The 23,211-nt window shown below is 41.4% G+C and overlaps 1 protein-coding gene and 1 pseudogene across 5 annotated transcripts in view; one reads left to right on the top strand and one right to left on the bottom strand.

Annotated features, from left to right (window-relative positions):
• NUP214 (nucleoporin 214) overlaps positions 1-23,211 on the bottom strand; it is a 103,522-nt gene that overhangs the window by 28,152 nt on the left and 52,159 nt on the right. For all 5 annotated transcript variants that reach the window (XM_072778357.1, XM_072778360.1, XM_072778358.1 and 2 more), the window contains 6 exons: positions 14,220-14,295; positions 12,862-12,940; positions 9,933-10,023; positions 7,625-7,686; positions 3,464-5,290; positions 1,666-1,736 (listed from right to left, as the gene is read on the bottom strand). In XM_072778357.1, coding sequence (XP_072634458.1) covers positions 1,666-1,736; positions 3,464-5,290; positions 7,625-7,686; positions 9,933-10,023; positions 12,862-12,940; positions 14,220-14,295 — 2,206 coding nt within the window. The remainder of the gene's footprint in view (positions 1-1,665; positions 1,737-3,463; positions 5,291-7,624; positions 7,687-9,932; positions 10,024-12,861; positions 12,941-14,219; positions 14,296-23,211) is intronic.
• On the top strand, positions 21,288-21,386 carry LOC140607606 (U6 spliceosomal RNA; annotated as a pseudogene).

The following is a 23,211-nucleotide window of genomic DNA, read 5'->3' as shown; positions in this document are numbered from 1 at the left end:
TCACCTTGGGGTGGTCTCTTTTAGACTCCTCATTCTGTGCCTATATCAGTTGGGACTTCTGTTCCTTTGCCCTTTGGGGTTATTAAAATTTTCTCAGATGAGGGACGCCTGGGTGGCTCAGTGGTTTAGCGCCTGCCTTCAGCCCAGGACGTGATCTTGGAGTCCCAGGATCAAGTCCCACATTGGGCTCCTGGCAAGGAGCCTGCCTCTCCCTCTGCCTGTGTCTCTGCCTCTTTCTCTCTCTGTGTCTCTCATGAATAAATAAATTAAATCTAGGGATCCCTGGGTGGCACAGCGGTTTAGCGCCTGCCTTTGGCCCAGGGCGCGATCCTGGAGACCCGGGATCGAATCCCACGTCGGGCTCCCGGTGTATGGAGCCTGCTTCTCCCTCTGCCTATGTCTCTGCCTCTCTCTCTCTCTCTCTCTCTCAATATGTGACTATCATAAATAAATAAAAAAAATTAAAAAAAAAATAAATTAAATCTTAAAAAAAATAAAATAAAATTTTATCGATGAATGAATGCCCTCATGGTAACACTGGCTCTTGCGTTCTCATCACTTCTACAGATGCCCATTTTCTTTTTATCTGGCTTGGCAAAATACCCTGTTAGCTGCCAGTGCATGCATGCATTTTATTTATTTATTTATTTATTATTTTAATTTTTTTGCCAGTGCTTTTGAAACTGTGGTTTTTGTGTTTTATCTACCATTTTTAGCCATTTCCAGTGAGGACCTCAGTTTAAATGACTTCACCTGCCATTATCAGCTCCGAAGTTAGACTTCCCCCTGCCACAGATCACTGATCAGGATAAAACCTGTCTTTGAAGGAAAGGGAGCACTAAGAAAATATCTTCCTGAAGATGTGGCAGAAACATACGGTACATCTGCCACTTCGTTAGTTAACGGACATGTGTCAAGTCCACCTTCAGAAAGCCACCATCGTCTTTGCTACATTAGAGGACCTTTCTTCACAAGGACTCCTTGAGGGGTTACTGTGATCTGAAAGCATGTGATATAACAATACATTTACTCTCTCTGAGCCCTCGCTGTCCTCATCTGTGGAATGGGGACAATAATAGCACCTACCTCCCAGAAGCACTAATGATTATGTGAGTCCATTTATGTAAAGCACTTAAAACCATGCCCACATGTAGATCACCACTATCTGTACAAACTCAAACAACTCAGGTCACCAAAGTGCATACAGCTTAGTCCAGAGGCCATATATGGTGTCGGTTACATTTTCTTCTTTTGGCTTAAATAACCATTTAAAAAGGTAAAAAGTATTCTTAGCTCCAGGACCTTAAAAAGAAAACAAAAAACCCCATACAACAAGGCTGAGGAGGAGATGTAGCCCATGGACTGTAGTGTGTGAACTCCCGCCCTAGCAGAATGGGCAGAGAAGATGGATAGAGATCAGATACTGTGCTTCTAAAGTGCTTCCTAGAGGACTGTCAGAGAAGGGTCAAAACTATAGTGATTCTCTCAAATCAGAGACTGAGATTTCTGCCTCCCCAAGGGAGCCAAAGAAGGCAGAGCTTGAGAATCCTATGAGGCTATTTGCTGGCATCGGGCATAGAGTACAAACTGCTTACACTGTGTGGGAATGATGTGGATGGGTCTGCTACACGTTGACATGAATGGAAACAAACATACATTATTTACCTGGCCAAAGACTGTTCCGCCAGTACTGGTTGCTTGACCAAACAAAGAACCAGTATTACTAGACCCAAAACCTGTAAAATAAGAAGAGAACAAGTTTAATTTGGATGACTCCTTTACAACATCAAGTATTTTGTTTGTTTTTAAATTGCATTCAGATGTACTAAGATACCTGATAATAAGTCAACTCACAAATAAAATCTGTTTTCCTTTATAGGAAACGGAGAACATTATGAATAAATAAAGACCTTTGGTCATCGTTAACATTTCATACTAATATAAATTCCAAAATCCTGAGGACTGAATTCTTGTCTCCTACCAAACCCCAGGTGGGTAGGGACTGATACAGCAGTATACTCTCAGGGTAGTTTTTCCTTAGACTTAGCTGTCATGGAGTCTTTCCAATGACTGACTTAATATCATGAATATTTTTACTCTCTGGTTTCCTCAAATAGGAGATTCTTTTGGGGTAGTTCATCTTTCTTCTGGTTGGCAGAGGATGTCTGAAGCGCTGGTCTGAACAGGACCTGGGAAAACCAGATGAGACTGTGTACTCTAACTGAAGAGCCCTAGACAAGGAGTTAGAAGGCAAGAGTTCCCTTCCCAGCCGTGTCACTGATCTAGGTGGGTGAGCTCAGGCAAGTGTCAATTCTTCCACCAGGGCTTAAGTATATTGTTCAGGTACCTTTCCACATAGTTACTAGATGAAAGATTTTTTCAGAGGTTCTCAATTATGTTCAAATAGTTGGATTAAACTTGTGCATGAGGGATTCTCAGGTTCAGACTGCAGAAAAAGGATGCACCCCAGTGTGTGGAACACCCTTCTCTGTGAGACTCCTCAGGCCTTTCCCCTTGCCCACTCTCCACAACCATCATCACATTTCCCATAATTCCCACAGGCCAAACAGCCTCCTGATAGGGCAGCAGGTAGATCTCAGGACTCTTTCAGCTCTGTGTCCTTGTAGCTGAACTTAGTGGGAGCTTAACAAATATTTGTTGAGGGAAGGAAGGAAAAATTTTCCTTCCTGATAAATTATGAACCATTTTCAAATAAATCATCACCATGTGAACGAATAAGCAGTTATTCATAACCTTGCCCAACAAGAATTCATCAATCCCTGTTTCTCCTCCCACAGCCTAACTGAAGAAATGCCTTTTCCCTAAGATAATTATCAGAAAGCGAAATTATTTTCAAATTGTCTTATTGATAACTTGTGGAAGTAAAGGCAGCTGCTAAAATTGGACACACAACAGTGGATTGTGTTTTACTTAAAAAAGTAACATTTAAAGATTTTTGTTTAACTACACTGAAAATGGGGAAAAAACACAACTTCTCAAACATCAGTATCTGCCCTCATAGCAAGTAAGATGGCGTCAGAGGCAGCAGGATATAAAATGTTGGCAGGGCAGCGAACTAGGAGGCACTTCAGAGTCTGGTTCTGGCTCATGACCTTAGATGAGTCTCCTCGAGGCTTGACAGTTTGGGACCTAACAGCCTCTAAGCACCTTCCAAATCTAAAGGTATGAACCTTGCTATGACCTTAAGCTAAAGATGTGTGTTTTTCCCCATGAAACTGGCACTCTGCTGACTAAGACTGGAGAACTTGCTGAGGAGCAGAACTGCAGTGATGGTGACAAGGCCCAGGAAATGCCTGAGGCCGCCAGTGCTCTGAGGTGCCCTTCTTGAATTTGGAGTCTCTCTTTTGTTTCCCCTCCTTTCTTTTAATTTGAAATACAGGATTTTTGCAAATGTTTCAAATAATGCAGAGGAGAACAAAGGGAGTCTTCTGTAAATTCTTACCTGAAGCTTGACAAAAGCTAAACCCAGAGGATGACGCCACCGTTGTGGTGGTGGCAGAGGTGCCACCAAACACAGAGCCTCCCTGCCCGAAGCCAGGACTCTGCCCAAACGCGGGAGGGTTGCTCTGGCCAAATAGCACCCCTCCTGTGTTGGCAGAAGACTGTCCAAACGAGAAGGAGCTGGAGCTACTGGTACTTGAGGAGGCACCAAAGACATTCCCACTGGCAGACGTGGAGGTGGAAGATGCGGACTGGCCAAAAGCAGGCCCAGAGCTGAACCCAGGCTGATTGAAGGAAAAGCCACTTGCAGGGCTGCTGGTGGACTGCCCAAAGGCCGGAGCCTGTCCAAACGTCGTCTGTCCAAAGACCCCGGTGGCTGAGGTGCCGAAGGCAGGGCTGCCAAAGCCTGAGCTGCTGACCGGAGGTGTGGCGGCTGCCGTGCTGGCTACACTGCCAGTCTGTGGCCCAAACAGGCTTGGTGCGGTGCTGACGGCCGCCTGCCCAAACACAGGGGTGGTGGAGGGGGCAGTGGCCGTGTTGCTGGGGAGCTGACTGAAAGCTGAGCTAGAACTGGCAGCGGGGGGCTGAGTGAAGACAGATGAGCCCGCGGTGGCAGTCCCAAACACTGGTGTCTCTGTGACTGGGCTTGGAGCAACACTGGAAACAGAGCTGGAGGTTACAGGGGGACCTGGGGTTTCAATGGCCACAGGGACCACGCTGGGGACTGCAGCAGCCGTGACAGTGCTCTGCCCAGTTGCTGAGAGCGTTGAGGTGGGAGACGCTGATTCCGTCCTGACATCGGGGACTGTGGGGGCAGCTGGAGCGGCCTCGGCACCAGGTGCTATGAGACTGGTATTGGAGCCTGCAGGGCCAGGGCTGCTGGCTGCAGGCTGAGCCACAGCAGCTTCTTTTTTAACAGAGTCGGAAGTCTGCAGAGGAGCCTGGGGAAGTGAGGTTGACGGCTGCGGCCCCAGAAGCGAGCTTGTTGAGGCTGAGACCTCACTGTTGTCTGGCTTCTCAGGAGAAGCTGATGACGTGGATTCCTCTGTGCTTTTCCCAGAGGCCACAGGCAGGGTGGGAGCAGATGCTGAATTCAGGAGGCTACCAAAGGACAATGTGGGGAATGCGGTAGGAAGGGGGGTGGCAGTTGTTGCTGATGGGGGGGTAGGTGGGGGTACCATACTACTCGTCTGTTGGTTGCCAAAGGAAAAACTCGTCTTGCTACCACCTGGGGTCATCCCACCAAAACCCATTATCCCTGAGGATCCTGCACTGGTGAGGGGCAGGCCGCCAAAGATGCCAGTTGAGGAGCTGCTAGTGCTTGTGCCAGCTGCCGCTGGTGCCCCTGCAGTGGTGGTCACAGAGGAGGTCACGGGGGGCTCTGCATGCTTCCCTACCAGGGGAGGGCCAGTAAAACTAAACCCCGAGGGGACGGTTGAAGTCTTGGCCGGCTGCACACCAGTCAGGTTTGTGGATGAAGCCTTAATGGTTGGTTTTGTAGAATCATCTGCTTGGCCGACGCGCAGTCCTGAAAAACTTCCCAGGGTCTCTCCAGCCAAAGAACTTGGAAACAGAAGCTCTCCCAACTTGGATGGTGGAGTTTCCAGCTTGCCAGAGGCAGTAGAGGCAGCAAGTCCAGAAGGTGCTGCAGGTCGGCCACTGGAAGGCGCAGGCTCCGCAGGAGAGGTGGTGGTGGCTCCAGAGCTGTGTGGCGCTGCCATCCCCGAGGGTGGGGAGCTTTCAGTACCTGGCTCATAAAAAGTTTTGCCTCCCCCGCCAAAGGAGAATGCGTCGAGCTGGTGTGACTCTTTAGTGGGGGGTGCTGCCCCTAGCAAGAAAAAGAAATTAGAAAGTGGGTTGGATTTAGCAACACATAATCTGTCATATTCCCACGGACTGTTTCCAAGCCCATGTCTCTCTCCCCTCGATACAGTCGGGATGGCTGTCCTGGGACAGCACTTTTCCTTGGGGAAACATAGTGAAGGCTTTTCCACGAGAGGGCTAGTTCTGAGCAAGCTCACGGAGGTGAGAAGAATAAACATCCTTTTTGTGACCATTACATCATAACTAACATACTGTCCTATCTAGAATGCATGAAATTCACAGGGTTATCACACTGTGATAGAGAAATAAAATGACATCTTCTCTCTTTTTTTCCCTGTGTGTGCCTTCCTCAATAATACTTTTGACACAGTGCTTGTCTACGGACCTCCTGGTAGGCCAGGACTTGATCCAAAATGGAAGTTCCTCATGCGTTTTTTATGGGCAAAGAAAATATCAGTACACAGACAATTATTTTTATGTACAATGAAGGGTCATTCCCTAGTGCTCACTCGGTAATCAGCTTTACATAAAGAGGCAATATGACCCGGGGGTCAAGGTCATAGGCTCTGGAGCCTGGTACTCTGCCACCTGCTGTCTGTACAACTAATAACTCTGAAAAAGTTACTTTACCTCTTGGGGCCTCAATTTCCCCATTTGAAAAATAGACATAGTAAGAGTAGCTACATCAGAGAGCTGTTATAAAGATGAAATGAAACAGGTGAAGCACTACCAACTCCCGGTCAAATAGTAAGCGCGAATAAAAGTAACCAAAATATGATAGTTCTAGGTAAAATTCACCTATTACAGTGTTTATTGATGTTTCTAACCCATATTGTTCTAAGAAGTCTGGTTTCTTGGAAGACTGCAAAGCCCCAATTTCCTGTGTACAATTTCCTGAAAAACCTTGTATCACTGCTGTTGTACTGGGTTGCTTATGGTTCTGGGTGGTTTCTATTCTATTAATTAAAATGTTTATGGAATTACCACTGCATTTTAGGACTATTTTACTTATGACTTCTGACAGTTATTATTTTGTTCCTCTTAATCTTTTTATATCACTGAGTTGTTTTTCCTCTAGAAAGTGGGACAGGGGAAGACATGGGCCTGGCCTCCAGTGTACGCTGCCATATCTATGCGGGCAAAGGTTATGAAAACAGTTTAAGAATCATTATTCTAGAAAGAAAGGAAGGAAACCATCAACTCTTTAAGTGCCACACACAAATTAGGTTTAGGAAGTCTGCTATGCTTTTAGCTCCCTAATCTCTCTCCAGATCTTAAGGGATCCCTTTTTCACTAAAACTTCTACCACTTAGGTTGGCACAAAGAAAGCACTCAAAAAATATTTGTTGAATGAACAGAAGAAAGACGCTTAATGTGTTATTATTTGGAAAACCTAGAAATAACCTAAATGTCCAAAAGGTAAATGGGTTAAATAGATCACAGCATATATACAAGACAGAAATCACGTAGCCATTGCAAGTAACATTTATATAACGTTTCCAGTAATACTGGAAAAATCCTAAGAGATGGTGTTAAATGAAATATAGAAGAAGACAAAAAACCCAGAAGGACATATAAAAGAAATGCAGCAACTGAGGAGCACAATGTTTGATTATGGAATACATCCCTTTCATAGGAAGAGCTTGCTTTTCAAAATGAAAGAAAAATAAACTTAATTAAACTGAGAACTGAGAGGCACTTAAAAAATACATGTGGTTTCTTTACAGGTCCCTAAATTCTTTTCAACGTTAAAAACATGCCAGTTGATGGATATATAACAACACACTGCGGACCAGTGTGTTCACAGACAGGTTATCTGGGAGAGAAGATGAATCTGGTCTTTTACAGATAAGAAGATGGAGTGAGACATTTTAATTCACACATTAACATCTACCTTTATAGCCCAGTCTTGCTTTCCCAGAAACAAATCTTTTCCTTGTTCGTAATTTAAAAAGTCAACAGAAGTCCTCCCCTTTGGTTTAAATCCTGCTTAGGGATTCCTGGGTGGCGCAGCGGTTTGGCGCCTGCCTTTGGCCCAGGGCGCGATCCTGGAGACCCGGGATCGAATCCCACGTCGGGCTCCCAGTGCATGGAGCCTGCTTCTCCCTCTGCCTGTGTCTCTGCCTCTCTCTCTCTCTCTGTGACTATCATAAATAAATAAAAATTTAAAAAAAATAAATCCTGCTTATTTCAAAGGACCAACATCGACACCGAACTTACTGCCGATGCTTTAAGTCAAGACTCGGCAGCAAGGAAAATGTTGACATATCTGTACAGAACCCAGCACCTGTTTAGAGGTAACACAAGAGGATGGCTGCACCCCACAGAGAGACTGTACCTTGTGTGACGGTGACGTTAGAAGACGGGGTTGGTGTGATTATCCCAAAATTAAAGCCAGTCCTAGGGAGCGCAAGAAGAGAAGTTAAAGAGGAACAAACAACTAGGGCACAATGCTGCCCTTTTACTGTCACATTTTATGACTCATTCATACAACTGATCTGATTGATCTACTCGCAGGAACTTACAATAGAGAAGATAAACAGCAGTAGAGTAAATGCATGAATCTCAGAGACAGTAAAGGGCTCAGAGCGACAGCTGCATTTCCTCGGCAGAGTCTGGGTGGGGACCTGTGCCAAGGAAAGCTAAGGAGCAGTTGTGGAAACGCACAGGGAATGCGTATGCAGGCACAGTGGCTAGGGCAGATGGTGTGCCTCAGGATGGATGTAAAGGGGCCCAGGCCAGGGAGAACCCCCTCCCTCGTAACCCACCCTAAGATCAGAGAGCTCGTCAGGAGTGTGCCACGCTGCCAGGGGACAGGAAGGAAAGCATGAAATAGAAGCCACTGTCTCTGCCATTTTGACAGAACACTTGGTTCTTGGCTGGGAAAATTTGGGTCAAAACCTTTCTGTACCCCTCTTATCAACCCCTCTCTCCTATTGTAGGTTTTCTTTAAGCTGTGAGTAAAGACTCCACAGCCAAAGGAGAAAATTCAACACACACATGAACTAGAACAGACCACTCACTGTGGTAAAGTTCAAATAGCACATTTAAAAGTCTAGTTTTAAAACTTATGGCCAACCACATCAAATATAGTATTGTAAGGATTTAGGTTTTTCTTACCCATCATTGCCTTCCTCCAATGGACACTAATTATCTAAGAGGATGTGTTCTACATTTTGTATTTTTAAAAAAACCCTTCTTTGTCTCAACCTTGAAGAAATTTTACCTAATAGGCGTAAACCAACTGACAGAGTGACCCAAACTTTTTCACCTTATGTTAAAAATGGAAGAAGAATATCCATTTACAGAAGTAAAGATTATTAGCCTTCGTAAAAGAAGCAATAACTCCTGGCACTGACCTACTCTTTGAAACTGGCTCCCAATTATCTCTGAGAAGTATAAAACACAATGATTTACACTAAGGAAAAAATAATATATCATCTCCCCCCTCAAATTAAATTGTAAACCCCCTATTTGCTCTTAACATGTTAAGTTGAAGGGCATTTAGGAAACACATTAATATTAGGGGAGAGACTGTGGTTAATGTGACTCCAGTCACAAAAGCACAAAATGGGAGAGCTCCAGAGGTTTTCCTAATGGGAGCTGAATATCATGCAGCCCTTCAATGGCAAAAGTCTTTGGACAAGTTTTTATCTCTCTTCCACTGAGCCCAGCTCCCGGCTGAGGGCACCTTTCACAGGACTCCACACAGGCAAGTGCCTCCAGCACTGAGAAGAGGCACTGTCCCTATAAAGATAATCAAGGTGCACATGGAACGAAGGTTAGAAGACTCTTTCATTTTTAAAAATGACTCAACTTTCCAAGTACAGCCATCACTACTTTTAGAAAAATGAGACAGGAATACTTCTCCATATCTATATAAGACCCAGATTCCCCAATGGCTCCTGTCTTTCATCACCTTTTCGAAGTTTAATGTATAGTGATCTCTCAAGCAGTCAAGCCAATCCAAATGTCACACCTAACCCCCAAATGGTGTCAGAATGCAAATATATCAGGGTGAGAAGTTAGAAAACCCACCACAGAATCTGACACAGACCTACTACCCAAAGAAAAGGAGGCTTAACCTAAAAAACAAAACAAAGAAATATATTGTAACACACATATAAACTTGAATTGAAAATGGGAAATACAGTTGGCCCTTGAACAATGCAGCGGTTAGGGGCACCCACCCCATGCAGTTGAAAATCTGCGTGTAACTTCTAATTCCCCAAAACTTAACTACAAATAGTCTATTGTTGATGGGAAGCTTTACTAACAACATCAACAGTTGATGAACACATATTATATGCATTATGTCCTGTATCTTATAATACAGGAAGCTAAAGAAAAAAATTAAAATCATAAGGAAAAGACATCTATAGTACTATACTGCATTTATTAGGAAAAAAAATTCACATATAAGTGGACCTGCACCGTTCAAACCCCTATTGCTCAAGGGTCAGCTGTAGATCTACATTAGGACAATAAGCTGCTGCCACTATTATCAGATGCATTACTGAAGTGATAACAACTCTGGGGTTCATATACAGTTAATAAGCAGATAAATATACCTCTGATTTTAAGACTGGGGGAAGCTATCTATAAGGTTGCTGGCAATCTGCCATGAAATTTAGTTCATTACTGACCCTGCTGGAGAAAATGAGAACGACTTGCTGAGCTGCCCAGCAGCAGGCGGAGGAGAAGTCACAGCTGTTTCTATCTTGGCTGCCCCTGGCCCTGAAATCGTGGGAAAGAAAATAAGAACATTACAAAAATGCTGTTAGAAACACCGTTCCACTTTGTGATTCTGTATAGCACCAGTTGTGCAATGCCACGTAGAGGAGCGCGGCTACAGTCCGCAGGCCCCTACCATGCTCTCTGACAGGTCAGGTCAGTGGCCAGGGGAGTGGACGTGTTGCCAAACTCGTGCGCGAGGCCTCTGAACTTTCTGGTTGGCTCCGTCCGTGTTAATTCCAAACCAACACATGCCCCAGCCTTCTTTCCAGAAAAGATATCGAAATCGTTCCAGTGCAGTTTAAATTGAAACCTCTGAAAGTAGTTTTTTAATTTTATAAGATATACTTTATAATGAAGTTTTATAATTATGGTTAAGTAGTATATAACTGAAGGAAAAAGATCCAAAAAGAAATAGGTTAATAGGTGAAATATATCTGAATAGTGACTTCATGGCTATTTGCTTTCTCTCTACATTCCTGTATTTCTCTTAGGGCATCGTTTTATATTTCATAAATATTAACTTTCTTTTTCATTACAAAAGTAATACATGATTCCTGCAATGCAGAAAGTGTAGAAAGCTAAAAGTATGATCCATTCTCTTCTCCAAGTTCAATTTCACTGTAAGTACTCATAAACAGTTTGGGGTATATCTTTAATTTCCTCCCCCATTGCTCTACTTTAAAAGAGGGAGGGAGAAGAAACACTATGTCTAAAAAGCCCAAACTGGGGCGCCTGGGTGGCTCAGTCAGTTAAGTGTCTGACTCTTGGTAACTCAGGTCTTGATGAGTTCCTGAGTTCCAGCCCCAAGCTGGGCTCCACGCTAGAGGTGGGCATGAAGCCTACTTAAAAAAAAAAAAAAAAAGGGGGGGGGGCACAAATCAAATCAAATGTAAGAAAAAGTACATTCTCTTCAGATGAGTATGGGGTAGATATTAGTAAAATTATTTTAAAAACTACTATAATGCAATGTGGTATGTATAGGGATATTCAATGCAATCTTGCTTATAATCTTGAAAAATTAGAAATAATCTAAACTATCAGCATAGTACTGATAAAACTTAACAGGGTGCAACTCCTAGGCTACAGCTGAAACAAGTTAGTTAGAGCTGTGTCAGATTTGGAAAGATGAGCCGAATAGTTACTGCAATGGGGGGAGGATTAACATACACAGGATATGCCTATTTTTGTTAAAAAAGAAAAAAAAAAAAAAACAACAATGAAGTAAACTTCAAGATATACAAATTAAATCATTAAGGGCTGCTATTTCTAGAATATGATTTGAAAGGGCAGCTTTTACTTTTTTACATTCTATACCTCTTCAGTGTAGACTTTTTGAACATCTAAAATTGTTTCATAATCAGAATAGCAACAGAGGTATTTCCATTCTTAAAGAGAGAACTACAGAGGTCTCAGAATAAATTTTTAAAGAAACTTTGTAAGCTTCTGAATAGTATTTTTCAGGGAAATTTTTCTGCCCCCAAAACCCTTTTCCTTTGATTATCCAGTGAGTGAAAACAGAAGTATATGCCGAGCAATGAAAGACAGATTTCACAATCACTGCTGCATGATGAATCTCAGAAAATGTCTGGGAAAGTCACGCTAACTGTGTAAGATGTATGTGAAGCAAAGTTTCTTAGATATCCTTGGTTCTTAAGTTCTAGAGTGACAAGCTCTTCAAAGCAGTCCTTGAAAGAAGCTGGGATAGATGTCTTTCAAAAACTTTCTAGAACATTAGCCAGAAATGGAAATGAACTTAATTTGAATCTTAAATGATTCAAAAGTCTTTGACAACTCCACTAAATTTTCACTTTTAACAGACAACTTTAGATCTCAGTTAAGAAGTGCTACAAAACTCCTTCTCATAGAAAGCTTACACGACACTATGGTGGCTCTGCACTAATCCAAATTCTAGAGCTCAACTTTGGCATACATGCTAATGGATTTCTCCTGAATGCAGGGACTATTTACAGAAGATAGACCCAATATCCAGGCAGATAGCTCTCAATCATAGAGAATAGAATGACTATATGGCTGAGCAGAGATGACAGAATGTGGGCTGCCGATGGGGGAGGTTCAGTGTCCAACAGAATCCGCCTGGAGACCCACTTGAGAGCATGAATGAAAGCAAAAGTCGGAGTCCATGGTGTGGTGAAAATACAGAACTGCAGGCAGCACAAGACTCCCAAAGCAGAAGGTGACACATGCCAAACTAGGGGTTATAAAAAAGGAGCCACCAGGAAGGGGGTGCCAAGGGCGACCCCACATCAACATCAAGTTATACATAACCTTGTGCTTCAAGGTGGTTTGGGGAACATTGACCCCTTGGTCATGGCACAATGGTGACTACAAAAACTATGAATTTTAAGAATAACTAAGCTTGAGTGGGCTTTGGGAAGTACGTGAAACCATAAAATCTGATACTGACATTATATCTACTCTGACATCTTATATTACAACCGCTCTGTTTTTCCAGCTTTGAATTATCACTGTGAACCAAGAGGATATTTCACTCCTTTTAGTAGAAGACTATAGTTCCTGTTCCACTCTCCTCCCCTCTTAACTTTGATCATCCAGCAAGGCTAGTGAAGACAACGGTATTGCTCCTTTTCAGGAAGAGCATTTCTAGGAAGATTTTTTTCATACTGTGCTTGAATTTCGGAGTCTGCAGAGCTGGTGGAGGGCTCGCTATTTCCTAGAGACTTCATCGACTGAAACCTTCCAAGATCTCTTTACTTGGTTTCCTATGTCAACTGCCCTCTATGATCTAGAACACTAACCTCTGCTGTGGGTGTGTGTTCTTTCACCTTTATTTTCACTAAAACAAAAATGCAAACTGACCTGAAGCTTTATCACCAGATGACAACTGACTGGACACTGGCGTGGGCCCCGATGGCTTCAGGGAATTTATTAGAGATCCCTGTAACAGAACACAAGCAGAACATTTATGTGAAACCACTAACCATCCTTTAGAATAAAGAAACATATAAAACATCTAAAAGTAAGCAAGCATAAGCACTTTTATTTATCTTAATTTAAAAAATCCTTACAATGTGAGTACTTTAAAAATGCCTGCCATGTGTAAGAGTGTATTGGAGGATGCAAATGGAATATCCTGTGAGCTCCAAGAACACAGTCTCGCCTATGTGGCTTCTGGCTATTTTCTTAGTGCCCAGCACAGTCCCTGGTACACAAGAGGGACCAGATTATCAGGTAGAAGAGTAAGTGAATGAATGAAATAGATACTGATTCTCAATAAATTCATAATAAAATAAAAAGCAAAACTGTTCAACTTCTCCATCTTCAGAGAATGTTGCTTTACTCTTATTTGTTATGACTTATGCCTACATAAGGTCAACATGAAACCCTCCAGAGGCGTGACCAAATGCTAAAATGCCACTTTAAGTCATGGCAAACCAAGGCTCAGAGCCATGTTGAAAACTCATGATAGGCAAATTGTGATCTCAAACACAATCTGAAATGACTCATCTCAGAGACATGGAGATTAGTGGAGAAACCAGGTTTTCTTGGGGAAGGTTTCAAAGATAGCTTGATCTATCTTTTAGCCACTTCCTATTAGTCTTTGCTGGATTGTTTAACTGTTTATAATAATATAACCTATTTTTGTGAGACAGTAATTTTTCATCAGGCAAAAGCCTAGTTGTAGACCTACTGAACGTCACTGAATAGGCAAGCTCTGAAAAAGAGATTGTAGGAGAAAGCCAGAAGTCACTCTCCAGGTACTGATCCTGAAAGCCACAGACAGGAAGATGGTACAAGAGCTGGGGTCCAGCTCTGGCTCCAGCATCTACTGATCATGTGAGCTTGCACTGGTCACCTGCACCTCAGCCTCTTCATTTGTGAAACACATTTAAACATCTGCCCCGTTCTACTGCACATGGCTGTCATATGGGTAAATGAAGATCATGTTAAGTGAAAGTAAATTATAAACCCAAATATCCTGAACTATAAGGTATTAGAATTATGACCCAAGATGACTAGATGCAGAATGTTAAATGACCTGAGAAGACAATGTCAGGTTCCAAATGACCTACTAAATTAAATTATAGGGAAGCATAAATTGTAAGGAAAGGATCACAGGTCTTTGTTAGACCTATAATCTGTTTAAATGAAGTCAGGACTTAAAACAGTACTTAAAACAGCATGGCTGTTCACAAAAGCAAAGATCAGTAAGTCACCTGCTTAGCCTGGTTAGCAGCTACTGGGGTCATCACAGGGTGAGGTGTCTTGGCTGAAGAGTATGGCACCGAAGAACTGGAAAACACAAAAGATTATGTTCAACAGGAAGGCACGTAGGTGGAAATTATATTCATCCTTGAGCCTACCCTTTTTTTTTTTTTTTTAAGATTTTATTTATTTATTCATGAGAGACACAGAGAAAGAGACAGACAGACAGAGGGAGAAGCAGGCTCCATGCAGGGAGCCCAATGCGGGACTCGATCCTGGGTCTCCATGGATCACGCCCTGGGCTGAAGGCAGGCGCTAAACCACTGAGCCACCCGGGCTGCCCAAGCCTACCTTCTATCCAATAAATCATACTAATTTTGGGTAGACTATCTCAGGGACCCTAAACAGTCATTTAACACTTTTCTTTCTTTCTTTTTTAAAAGATTTTATTTATTTATTTATGAGAGACACAGAGAGAGGCAGAGACACTGGCAGAGGGAGAAGCAGGCTCCCTGCAGGGAGCCTGATGCAGGATTTGATCCCGGGACTCCAGATCATGCCCTGGGCCAAAGGCAGGCGCTAAACCGCTAAGCCACCCAGGGATCCCCCATTTAATACTTTTCTGAAGAATAAATTCTTTAAATGAAATCTGAGTCTTCAGCATAAAAGTCAAAGCAGTGAGCCTAAAACTTTTTTTTTCTTCCTGAAATCCTAAGAAAAAAAGTTAAAACTATTCAGAAGTAGAGCTTTTTCTTTTCAGGAGATTCAGCCTTCTTTATCTTCTCCCTCCCTGCCATCCCCAGTTCTAGATTCTATGGGGCATGCCTGATTCTCTTTCCAAGCCTGAGAAAATGTTCATCAGGATCCATGGGATGTATATGAACTGTTACTTATTTTTTTTTAAATATTTTATTTATTCATAAGAGACACAGGGAGAGAGAGAGAAGGGCAGAGACACAGGCAGAGGAAGAAGCAGGCTCCATGCAGGGAGCCCGATGTGGGACTCAATCCCGGGACCCCAGGATCATGCCCTGGGCCAAAGGCAGGCGCTAAACTGCTGAGCCACCCAGGCATCCCTGGACTGTAGTACTTAAAGAAGAGACAGCAACCAGCCCCTTTGAGCCCACTGCCCACCAGGTCAGCACACAGAGATTCAAATGTACCCCTGTACCGTACAAACTACAAACTGCACCTCTGCTGCAGTCTGAGAAGCCTATCCACTATTTGTAGAAAAGAGATCTTTTGTTAACTCTGAATGAGGTATGCAGTGAGCTGTTATTTCAGTAATTATTTAGTGTTAAAAGGGTGAGGGAACAAACCCTCTTGCTTATTAATGCAATCATGGATAAAAGCTCTACTCTTAGCTATTGGAAGCAATTTATTTATCTGTCCTAAGCCCAAAGCTCCTTTGACTGGTAAGTATAGCAGTAGTAGCTGTAGGATCTAGTTTTATTTTTCAGAATTCCCCCTAGACTAGGGAGGATTGCTATTTTTCCATCAAAAAATTAATTTGGAAGAGGAAAGACTAAAATAAGCCCATGCCTCATAGAAGAAAATTATTAAATGATTTAACAATCTTACAAGCACCTCACAATCCTCTGTTGGATAAACACAGGAACTGTCCCAAACTTTATGAGATTGAGAGATGAGAAAAAATGGAGTTATTTTCAATGAAACAAATCCCCTTTGCTTTTCCATGAAGACAGAAGAAGCTAAAAATGTGTTCTCTGAAGAAACATGTCTCTGCTCCCCTGAGATATTCCACCAGAGAGAGAAGAATGTGGGACTGAGGTTGCTAAGACTAAGAAAGCCCCGGGCAGACACGGCAGACCTGGGTAAAGATGTGGTTTGAGCTCATAAAAACCACAAGGGAAATGAAAATCTTTTATTCTTTCCCAAAGACAAACAAAAAAGAAATTATAAGTAAAAATAAAAGCAGCAATTTATCCAACTTTAGAATATTTTTTATGCCTAAAACTTAGTTATGACGTGATGGTAAACTAAATCACACACAAAATAGGCTGAGTGTAATTATCGTTCTAAATGTTTGTGATAATGCTACAAAATCTCTTGGGTGTCCTAAATCCCCAAACACACAACATTAGGAATTCACAGTACCTACACACTGGCCCACGTGATAGCCCTGCAGAGAAATGCTGCTCAGCGCAATCTGCTGACAAACCAGTGGATCAGATGGGACTAGATCTAGATGGACTACATCTGCCATGATCCAAGACAGCAAAAGCAAGGGATGACTGAATTCTACTTTCTAGCAGCACAGGCCTGAAAGGGATGATCAGAACTTCATTTGATGTGCTGTTCCACAAGCAAAAACAAGTCAGAGGACCGCAAGCAGAAACTGGCACTGCACCAGAACTCCAAAGAGAAACCCATAGCACAGGCGTCCACAGATGACATTACATTACTGACAACACTCAAGTGCTGCTTTAGAGATGAGTAATAGGGTCACATAGGTCATGGAGAGTGGTCCAATTTGGTTACTGGAGAAAAACACTCTCAACAGAATCTATGTCCTCTGGCTCCCATTCCCCAGAGCACTCTGATAAAGATTAAGCAATAATTACAGATGAAAATACCAAATATCCTACACACAGGAAATGTCACCACACACCTGTGTCAAGGGCTACCTTGAATACAGAAGAGTCACTTTGCTCCCTGTTGTTAGCACACTCTACCAACGTCACGTGCCCACAGAGGTGGACTGAGGCACACATGCTGTAGGGTGCACGATCTACACACGATTATAACACTGAATTGTTGAGACGTTGAAGCATGAAAATGTCATCTTGGCCTTTTCTTAGCAGTCGTTTAGATGTCAATGAACTTTAACAAGGTAAATATATTGTTGTTGTGAAAGGGGCCAACTACTCATTCTTTTACCTGTTTCAACATTTTTTTAAATAAGCTCCATGCCCAGTATGGGGCTCGAACTCACAACTCCGTGATCAAGAGTTGCATGCTCTACCGACTGAGCCAGCCAGGTGCCTCTATTTCAACGTTTTAAAGATCTTAAAAAACAAGAAACCAGGCTATGCTTTATTTTGATAAATCTGAATTATGATCATGAGTATCCTGTTATGTATTAGTGGATGACACAGCAGATCTAAGCTGTGAAAGCTACTCAAAAGTTACCTAATGACTTAAGAAACTTTTGGTAATAGATTAGAGAAAGGTAAGGCAAGTGGGGAGAAAGGACAACATCTCAAGAGCAGCTGAAGAAACAGACAAAACAAAATCAGGGGAGAAAAAGAAAGCAGATGATAGGAAATGTGGAAAACAAAAGTCAATTTTCTCATCTACCAGATGGGCAGTCACCCTCAAGGGTGATAACAAATGAGACACTCTGGGTAAAGATACCGGTCAGCATGTCATCATACACTGCTTGTGGGAAGATAAATGATACAACCTCTAAGGGGGTAAATATGGCAACAGCTGTCACAATTCACCCACATCTGGATACAAGGACACAGACACCCCCATGGCCTCAGCAGTCTTGCACTGGAGAGTTTATCCTATAGATACAGCTACAAGTGTGCAAAATGATTCATGTGGCCAATTATTTATCAAGCATCGTTAGTAATAATGCAAGAGGAGCATCCCCAATATCAATCAGTGGAGGGGGAAAAAAAAGCTATCAGTTCATTTTCACGAGTTTCTTATATCCATCACTGGAGATTTTAACTGCCAACCGTTGTCCCCTACTGGTAAATTTTATGTCCCTGAAAATTCAAAATATTTTCCCAAATATCATTAAGTCTTCTAACCCAAACTGTGGTTCTTGTATGAATGTCCATATGCCAAATGACTTAAATAATGTAAGTTGGAACTGCTTTAGAGCTCTGAGAAGGGCCTATATTAAATATAAAAATGGGATTCTGTTAAGAATTTACTAAGACTGTGGAAAATGTTCACAATAATGTTTCATGATTAAGCTGAAAGAGGAGGTTTCAAAGCTTCATGTATTCAAACTTGAAAAAACTAAATTTTCATAGAATAAAGATGAATAATATGTAAATAGTGACTGAATCTCTATGGTGGGAATAAAGGTGATTTTAATTTTGTTTTTTTTATTTTTATTATTTTATTATTTGAGAGTGAGCAAGCAAGCACGAGCTGGGGAGGGGCAGAGGGAGAAGCAGACTCCCCACTGAGCAGGGAGCCAGATGCGAGGCTCAATCTCAGAACCCTGGGATCATACCCTGAGCCAAAGGCAGATGCTTAACCCACTGAGTCACTCGGGTGCCCCAATTTTGTTCTTTTTAACTATCTCTGTTTATTATAATGTCTACAATGAACATTTATAATCAGAAGTCAAGGATCAAAGTTTTTTTTAAGGTTATGGTCGTTACTAAAGTTATTTTTAAAGTGGAGCAACATCTTTAAGTCCGTGAAAGAAAAAACTGCCAACCTAGAATTCTTAGTGAAAATATCTTTCAAAAACTAAAGCAAAATAAAGACTCTGGCAGACACACACAAGCTGAAAGAACTCAGATCTACACCTGAAGAAATGTCAGAGGAAGCCCTTTAAGCAGAAGGGAAAACATACCAGACAGAGACATGGGATTAAACAAACAAATGAAGGACACCAGAAATGACACCACCATATGGATAAGCAAAAGAGGTTTTCCTTCTTCTTTAAATCTGCTTCAAAGATAATGAACTATATGTAACAATGAACGTATCATGGAACTGATAACACCAGTGGAAGTAAATGTACAATGATGATGACAGCACCACAAAGGTGGGGAGGGCAGGAACAGAGGAATACTGCTATAAGATTCTTATATGAGGGCAGCCCTGGTGGCGCAGCGGTTTAGTGCCACCTGCAGCCCATGGTGTGATCCTGGAGACCCGGGATCAAGTCCTGTGTCAGGCTCCCTGCTGGAGCCTGCTTCTCCCTCTGCCTGTGTCTCTGCCTCTCTCTCTCTCTCTGTGTCTCTATGAATAAATAAATAAAATCTTAAAAAAAAAAAAAAGATTCTTATATGGTATTTTTAAAAAATATTTTATTTATTTATTTGAGAGAGAGAGAGAGCGAGTGAGCCTGAGCATGCACAAGCAGTGGGAGGGACAGAAGGAAAGGGAGAAGACTCGCACTGAGTGGGGACCCCGACAGAGGGTACAGTATCACGTGGAGTCAGAATGGGGTAAGTTAAAGAAGTACACTGTAAACCCTAATGCAATCATGTAAATAACATAGTGTTACAGCTGATTAAGCTGAGAAAGATAAAATAGAATCATAAAAAATATTCAACCCAAAAGAAGCTGCAGAAAAAGAGGAAAAAATGGAGCAAAGAACAGATGAGACAAATAAACCAAACAGCAATATGATGTATTAAGACCCAACATCAGGGACGCCTGGGTGGCTCAGCAGTTGAACGTCTGCCTTTGGCTCAGGGCATGATCCCAGAGTCCCGGGATCGAGTCCCACATTGGGCTCCTTGCGTGGAGGCTGCTTTTCCCTCTGCCTGTGTCTCTGCCTCTCTCTCTGTGTCTCTCATGAATAAATAAATAAAATCTTTAAAAAATAATAATAAAAAAATAAAACCCAACATCATATATTAAATATAAATGGTCTATATACTCCAATTTAAAGTCACAGATTGTCAGCCTAAATAAAGAGCAAATACTCAACTATATGTTGTCTACAAGAAATCCATTTTAAATTATAGACACAAAATAGGTTCAAAATAAAAGAATGGAAAAAAGATATGCCATACTAGCACCAAACAAAGCAAGATGGATTGGCTAAATTAATATAGGAGAAAGTAGATTTCAGAGCAATTAATCTTACCAGGGATAAAGAACGTCATTTTTATAATGATAAATGGGCCATTTCATCAAAAGAATGTAACAATCCTAAACATTTATGCAACCAATAACAGGAATTTCAAAATGACACAAAAACTGATAGCACTGCTAGGTAAGTTAGCAAATCCACAATTATAGTTGAAAATCTCACCACCACTTTCAGTAACTGACAGAACAAGTACATAAAATCATTAAGAATATAGAACACTTGAGCAACACTATCCACTATCTTAACTTAATTGACATTTATAGAACACTTCAACCAGTAGAGCAGAATACGTGTTCTTTTTGAAATACACAGAGAACATTTACCAAAATGACTGATATTCTAGTTCAGAAGTTGGCAAACTACTGAGCAAGGACCAACTGCCTGTTTTTATAAATAAAGTTTTATTGTTAGCAGCAATGCCTATTCATTTACATATTGTCTATGGCTGCATGAAGGCTACAGTGGCCTGGATGAGTGGTTGAGATAGAGACCACGTGTCACCCTAACAAGCGTGAAGTATTTACTATATGGTCCTTTAAGAAAAACTTTGTTGATCTCAGTTCTGAGTCATAAAAGAAGTCTCAAAAACTCTAAAGACTTCAGGTCACATGAAGCATGTTCTCTGACCACAGCGGAATTAAATTAAAAATAACAAAAAGATATCTAAAAAACATCCAACTACTTAGAAATTAACACACTTTTAAATAACCCATAGGTGTGTGTGTGTGTGTGTGTGTGTGTATGTGTATATATATATATAAATTATATATAAATTTTTTTAAACCCCAAAGGATAAATTAAAAAGTATTTTGAACTGAATGAAAATGAAAACCGAACATATTCAAAATCTGTGGGATGTAGTCAAGGTAGTTCAAGACAGAAGTGTATAACACCAAATGCCTGTAACAGAAAAGAATGGTCACAAATCAATGACTCGGTTTCCACCTTAAGAAACTAGAAAAGGATCAAATAAAACCCAAAGCAAACAGAAAACTGAAAAAAAAAAAGGGAGGGGGGAATAATAGGAAAAAAAATATCAGTGAAACCAAAAGCTAGTTCTATGAGATCAATAAAACTGATAAACCTCTAGCTAGACTGATCAGCAGGAAAAAAAGAGATACGAATTACCACTAACAGGAAAGAGGGAAGTGAAATCACTATGAATTCTAAACACATTAAGAGTTTACTAATTTGGGACTATTATGAAAAACCTCACGAAAACAGATTCAACAATTCAAATAAAATGTAGAAATTTCCTGTGCTTGCTTTGGCAGCACATACACTAAAATTGGAATGATACAGAGAAGATTAGCATGGCCCCTTAACAAGGATGACACGCAAAATGTACAAATTTCATGAAAGACACAAACTATCAAAGTTCACTCAAGAAGTAGGTAAGCTGAAGAATCTTATAGCTATTAAAAAAAACCTGAAAATTTTGGGCCCAGATGGCTCCACTAGTGACTTCTACCAAACATTTAAAGATAAAATAATAACAAATCTACATAAACTCTTCCAGAAACTGAATAGGAACAAATACTTCCCAACTCATCCTACAAGGCCTGCATTGTTCTAATAAACAAAACTGAAAAAAGACATCACAAGAAAATCAATACACCAATATCCTTCATTAAGGTAGATGCAAAAATTCATTTTTTAAAGATGATTTACTTATTGGGGTGCCTAGATGGCTCAGTGGTTGAGCATCTGCCTTCGGCTCCTGGGTCCTGAGATCAAGTCCCACATTGGCCTCCTAGTGGGAAGCCTGCTTCTCCCTCTGCCTATGTCTCTGCTTCTCTGCGTTTTTCATGAATGAATAAATAAAATCTTAAAAAAAATTAAGATTACTTATTTATTCATGAGAGAGAGACAGAGACAGAGACATAGGCAGAGCTGAGAAGCAGTAGGAGCCTGATGCAGGACTCAATCCCAGGACCCCGGGATCACGACCTGAACCAAAGGCAGACACTCAACCACTGAGCCACCCAGGTGCCTTAGATGCAAAAACTCTTAAAAGAATTTTATTTGTTTTTGAAGATTTTTATTTATTTATTCATGAGAGACACAGAAAGAAAGAGGCAGAGACATAGGCAGAGGGAGAAGCAGGCTCCATGCAGGGAGTCTGATGTGGGACTCGATCCCAGAACTCCAGGATCACACCCTGAGCTGAAAGCAGACATGCTTAACCACTGAGCCAACCCAGGTGTCCCACTTAAAAGAATTTTAGAAAATGGAGTCCAACCATATACAACAAGGGTAATGCATCATTATTAAAGACTGCTTTAACATTAAAAAACCAATCAGTGTAACAAGGGCACCAAGACAATTTAATGGAGGAAAAAAAGAGTATTTCGACAAATGGAGCTGGGACAACTGGATATCCACTTGCCAAAGAATGAAGGTAGACCACCATGTCATACTATTTACAAAAATTAAGTCAAAATGGATCAAAGACCAAAATGTAAGAACTAAAACTAAAAGATTTAGAAGAAAATATAGACATAAATCTTTATGATCTCTGATATGGCAATGGTTTCTTAAATATGACATCCAAAGCACAGGAAAAAGAAAAAAAGAGAAAACAATAAACAACTTCATCAAAATTAAAACTTTTGTGATTCAAAGGATGTCATCAAGAAAGTGAAAAACCAACTGAGGAGTGGGAGACAATCCATTTTATGAATGGGCAAAGGATCTAAATGGACATTTTTCTAAAAAAGATACAAATGGCCAATAAGCACAAATGGATGCCCAACATCATTAGTCATTAGGAAATACATATTAAAACCACATGAGGGCAGCCCCGGTGGCGCAGAGGTTTAGCGCCGCCTGCAGCCCAGGGCGTGATCCTGGAGACTCTGGATCGAGTCCCACATCAGGCTCTCTGTATGATGCCTGCTTCTCCCTCTGCCTGTGTCTCTGCCTCCCTCTCTGTCTCTATGAATAAATAAACAAAATCCTAAAAAAAAAAAAAAAAAAAAAAAAAAAATGAGATACCACTTAACATCCAGCTAGCATGACTAAAATCAAAACATGCAGAGTACAAGTGTTGGTGAGGATGTAGAGAAAAATGGAACTCTCACTCATTGCTGCTGCCAGGGATCCCTAAGTGTACATTGTTAATGACACCAAGTCATTTACCATGTTGTATAAACCTCACCACTATTTATTTCCAGAATTTT

Source organism: Canis lupus, chromosome 16, assembly GCF_048164855.1.
Source record: "Canis lupus baileyi chromosome 16, mCanLup2.hap1, whole genome shotgun sequence".
Classification (NCBI taxonomy): domain Eukaryota; kingdom Metazoa; phylum Chordata; class Mammalia; order Carnivora; family Canidae; genus Canis; species Canis lupus.
Note: the sequence above shows the minus strand (reverse complement) of the source record. Positions and strands in the feature narration are given on the sequence as shown.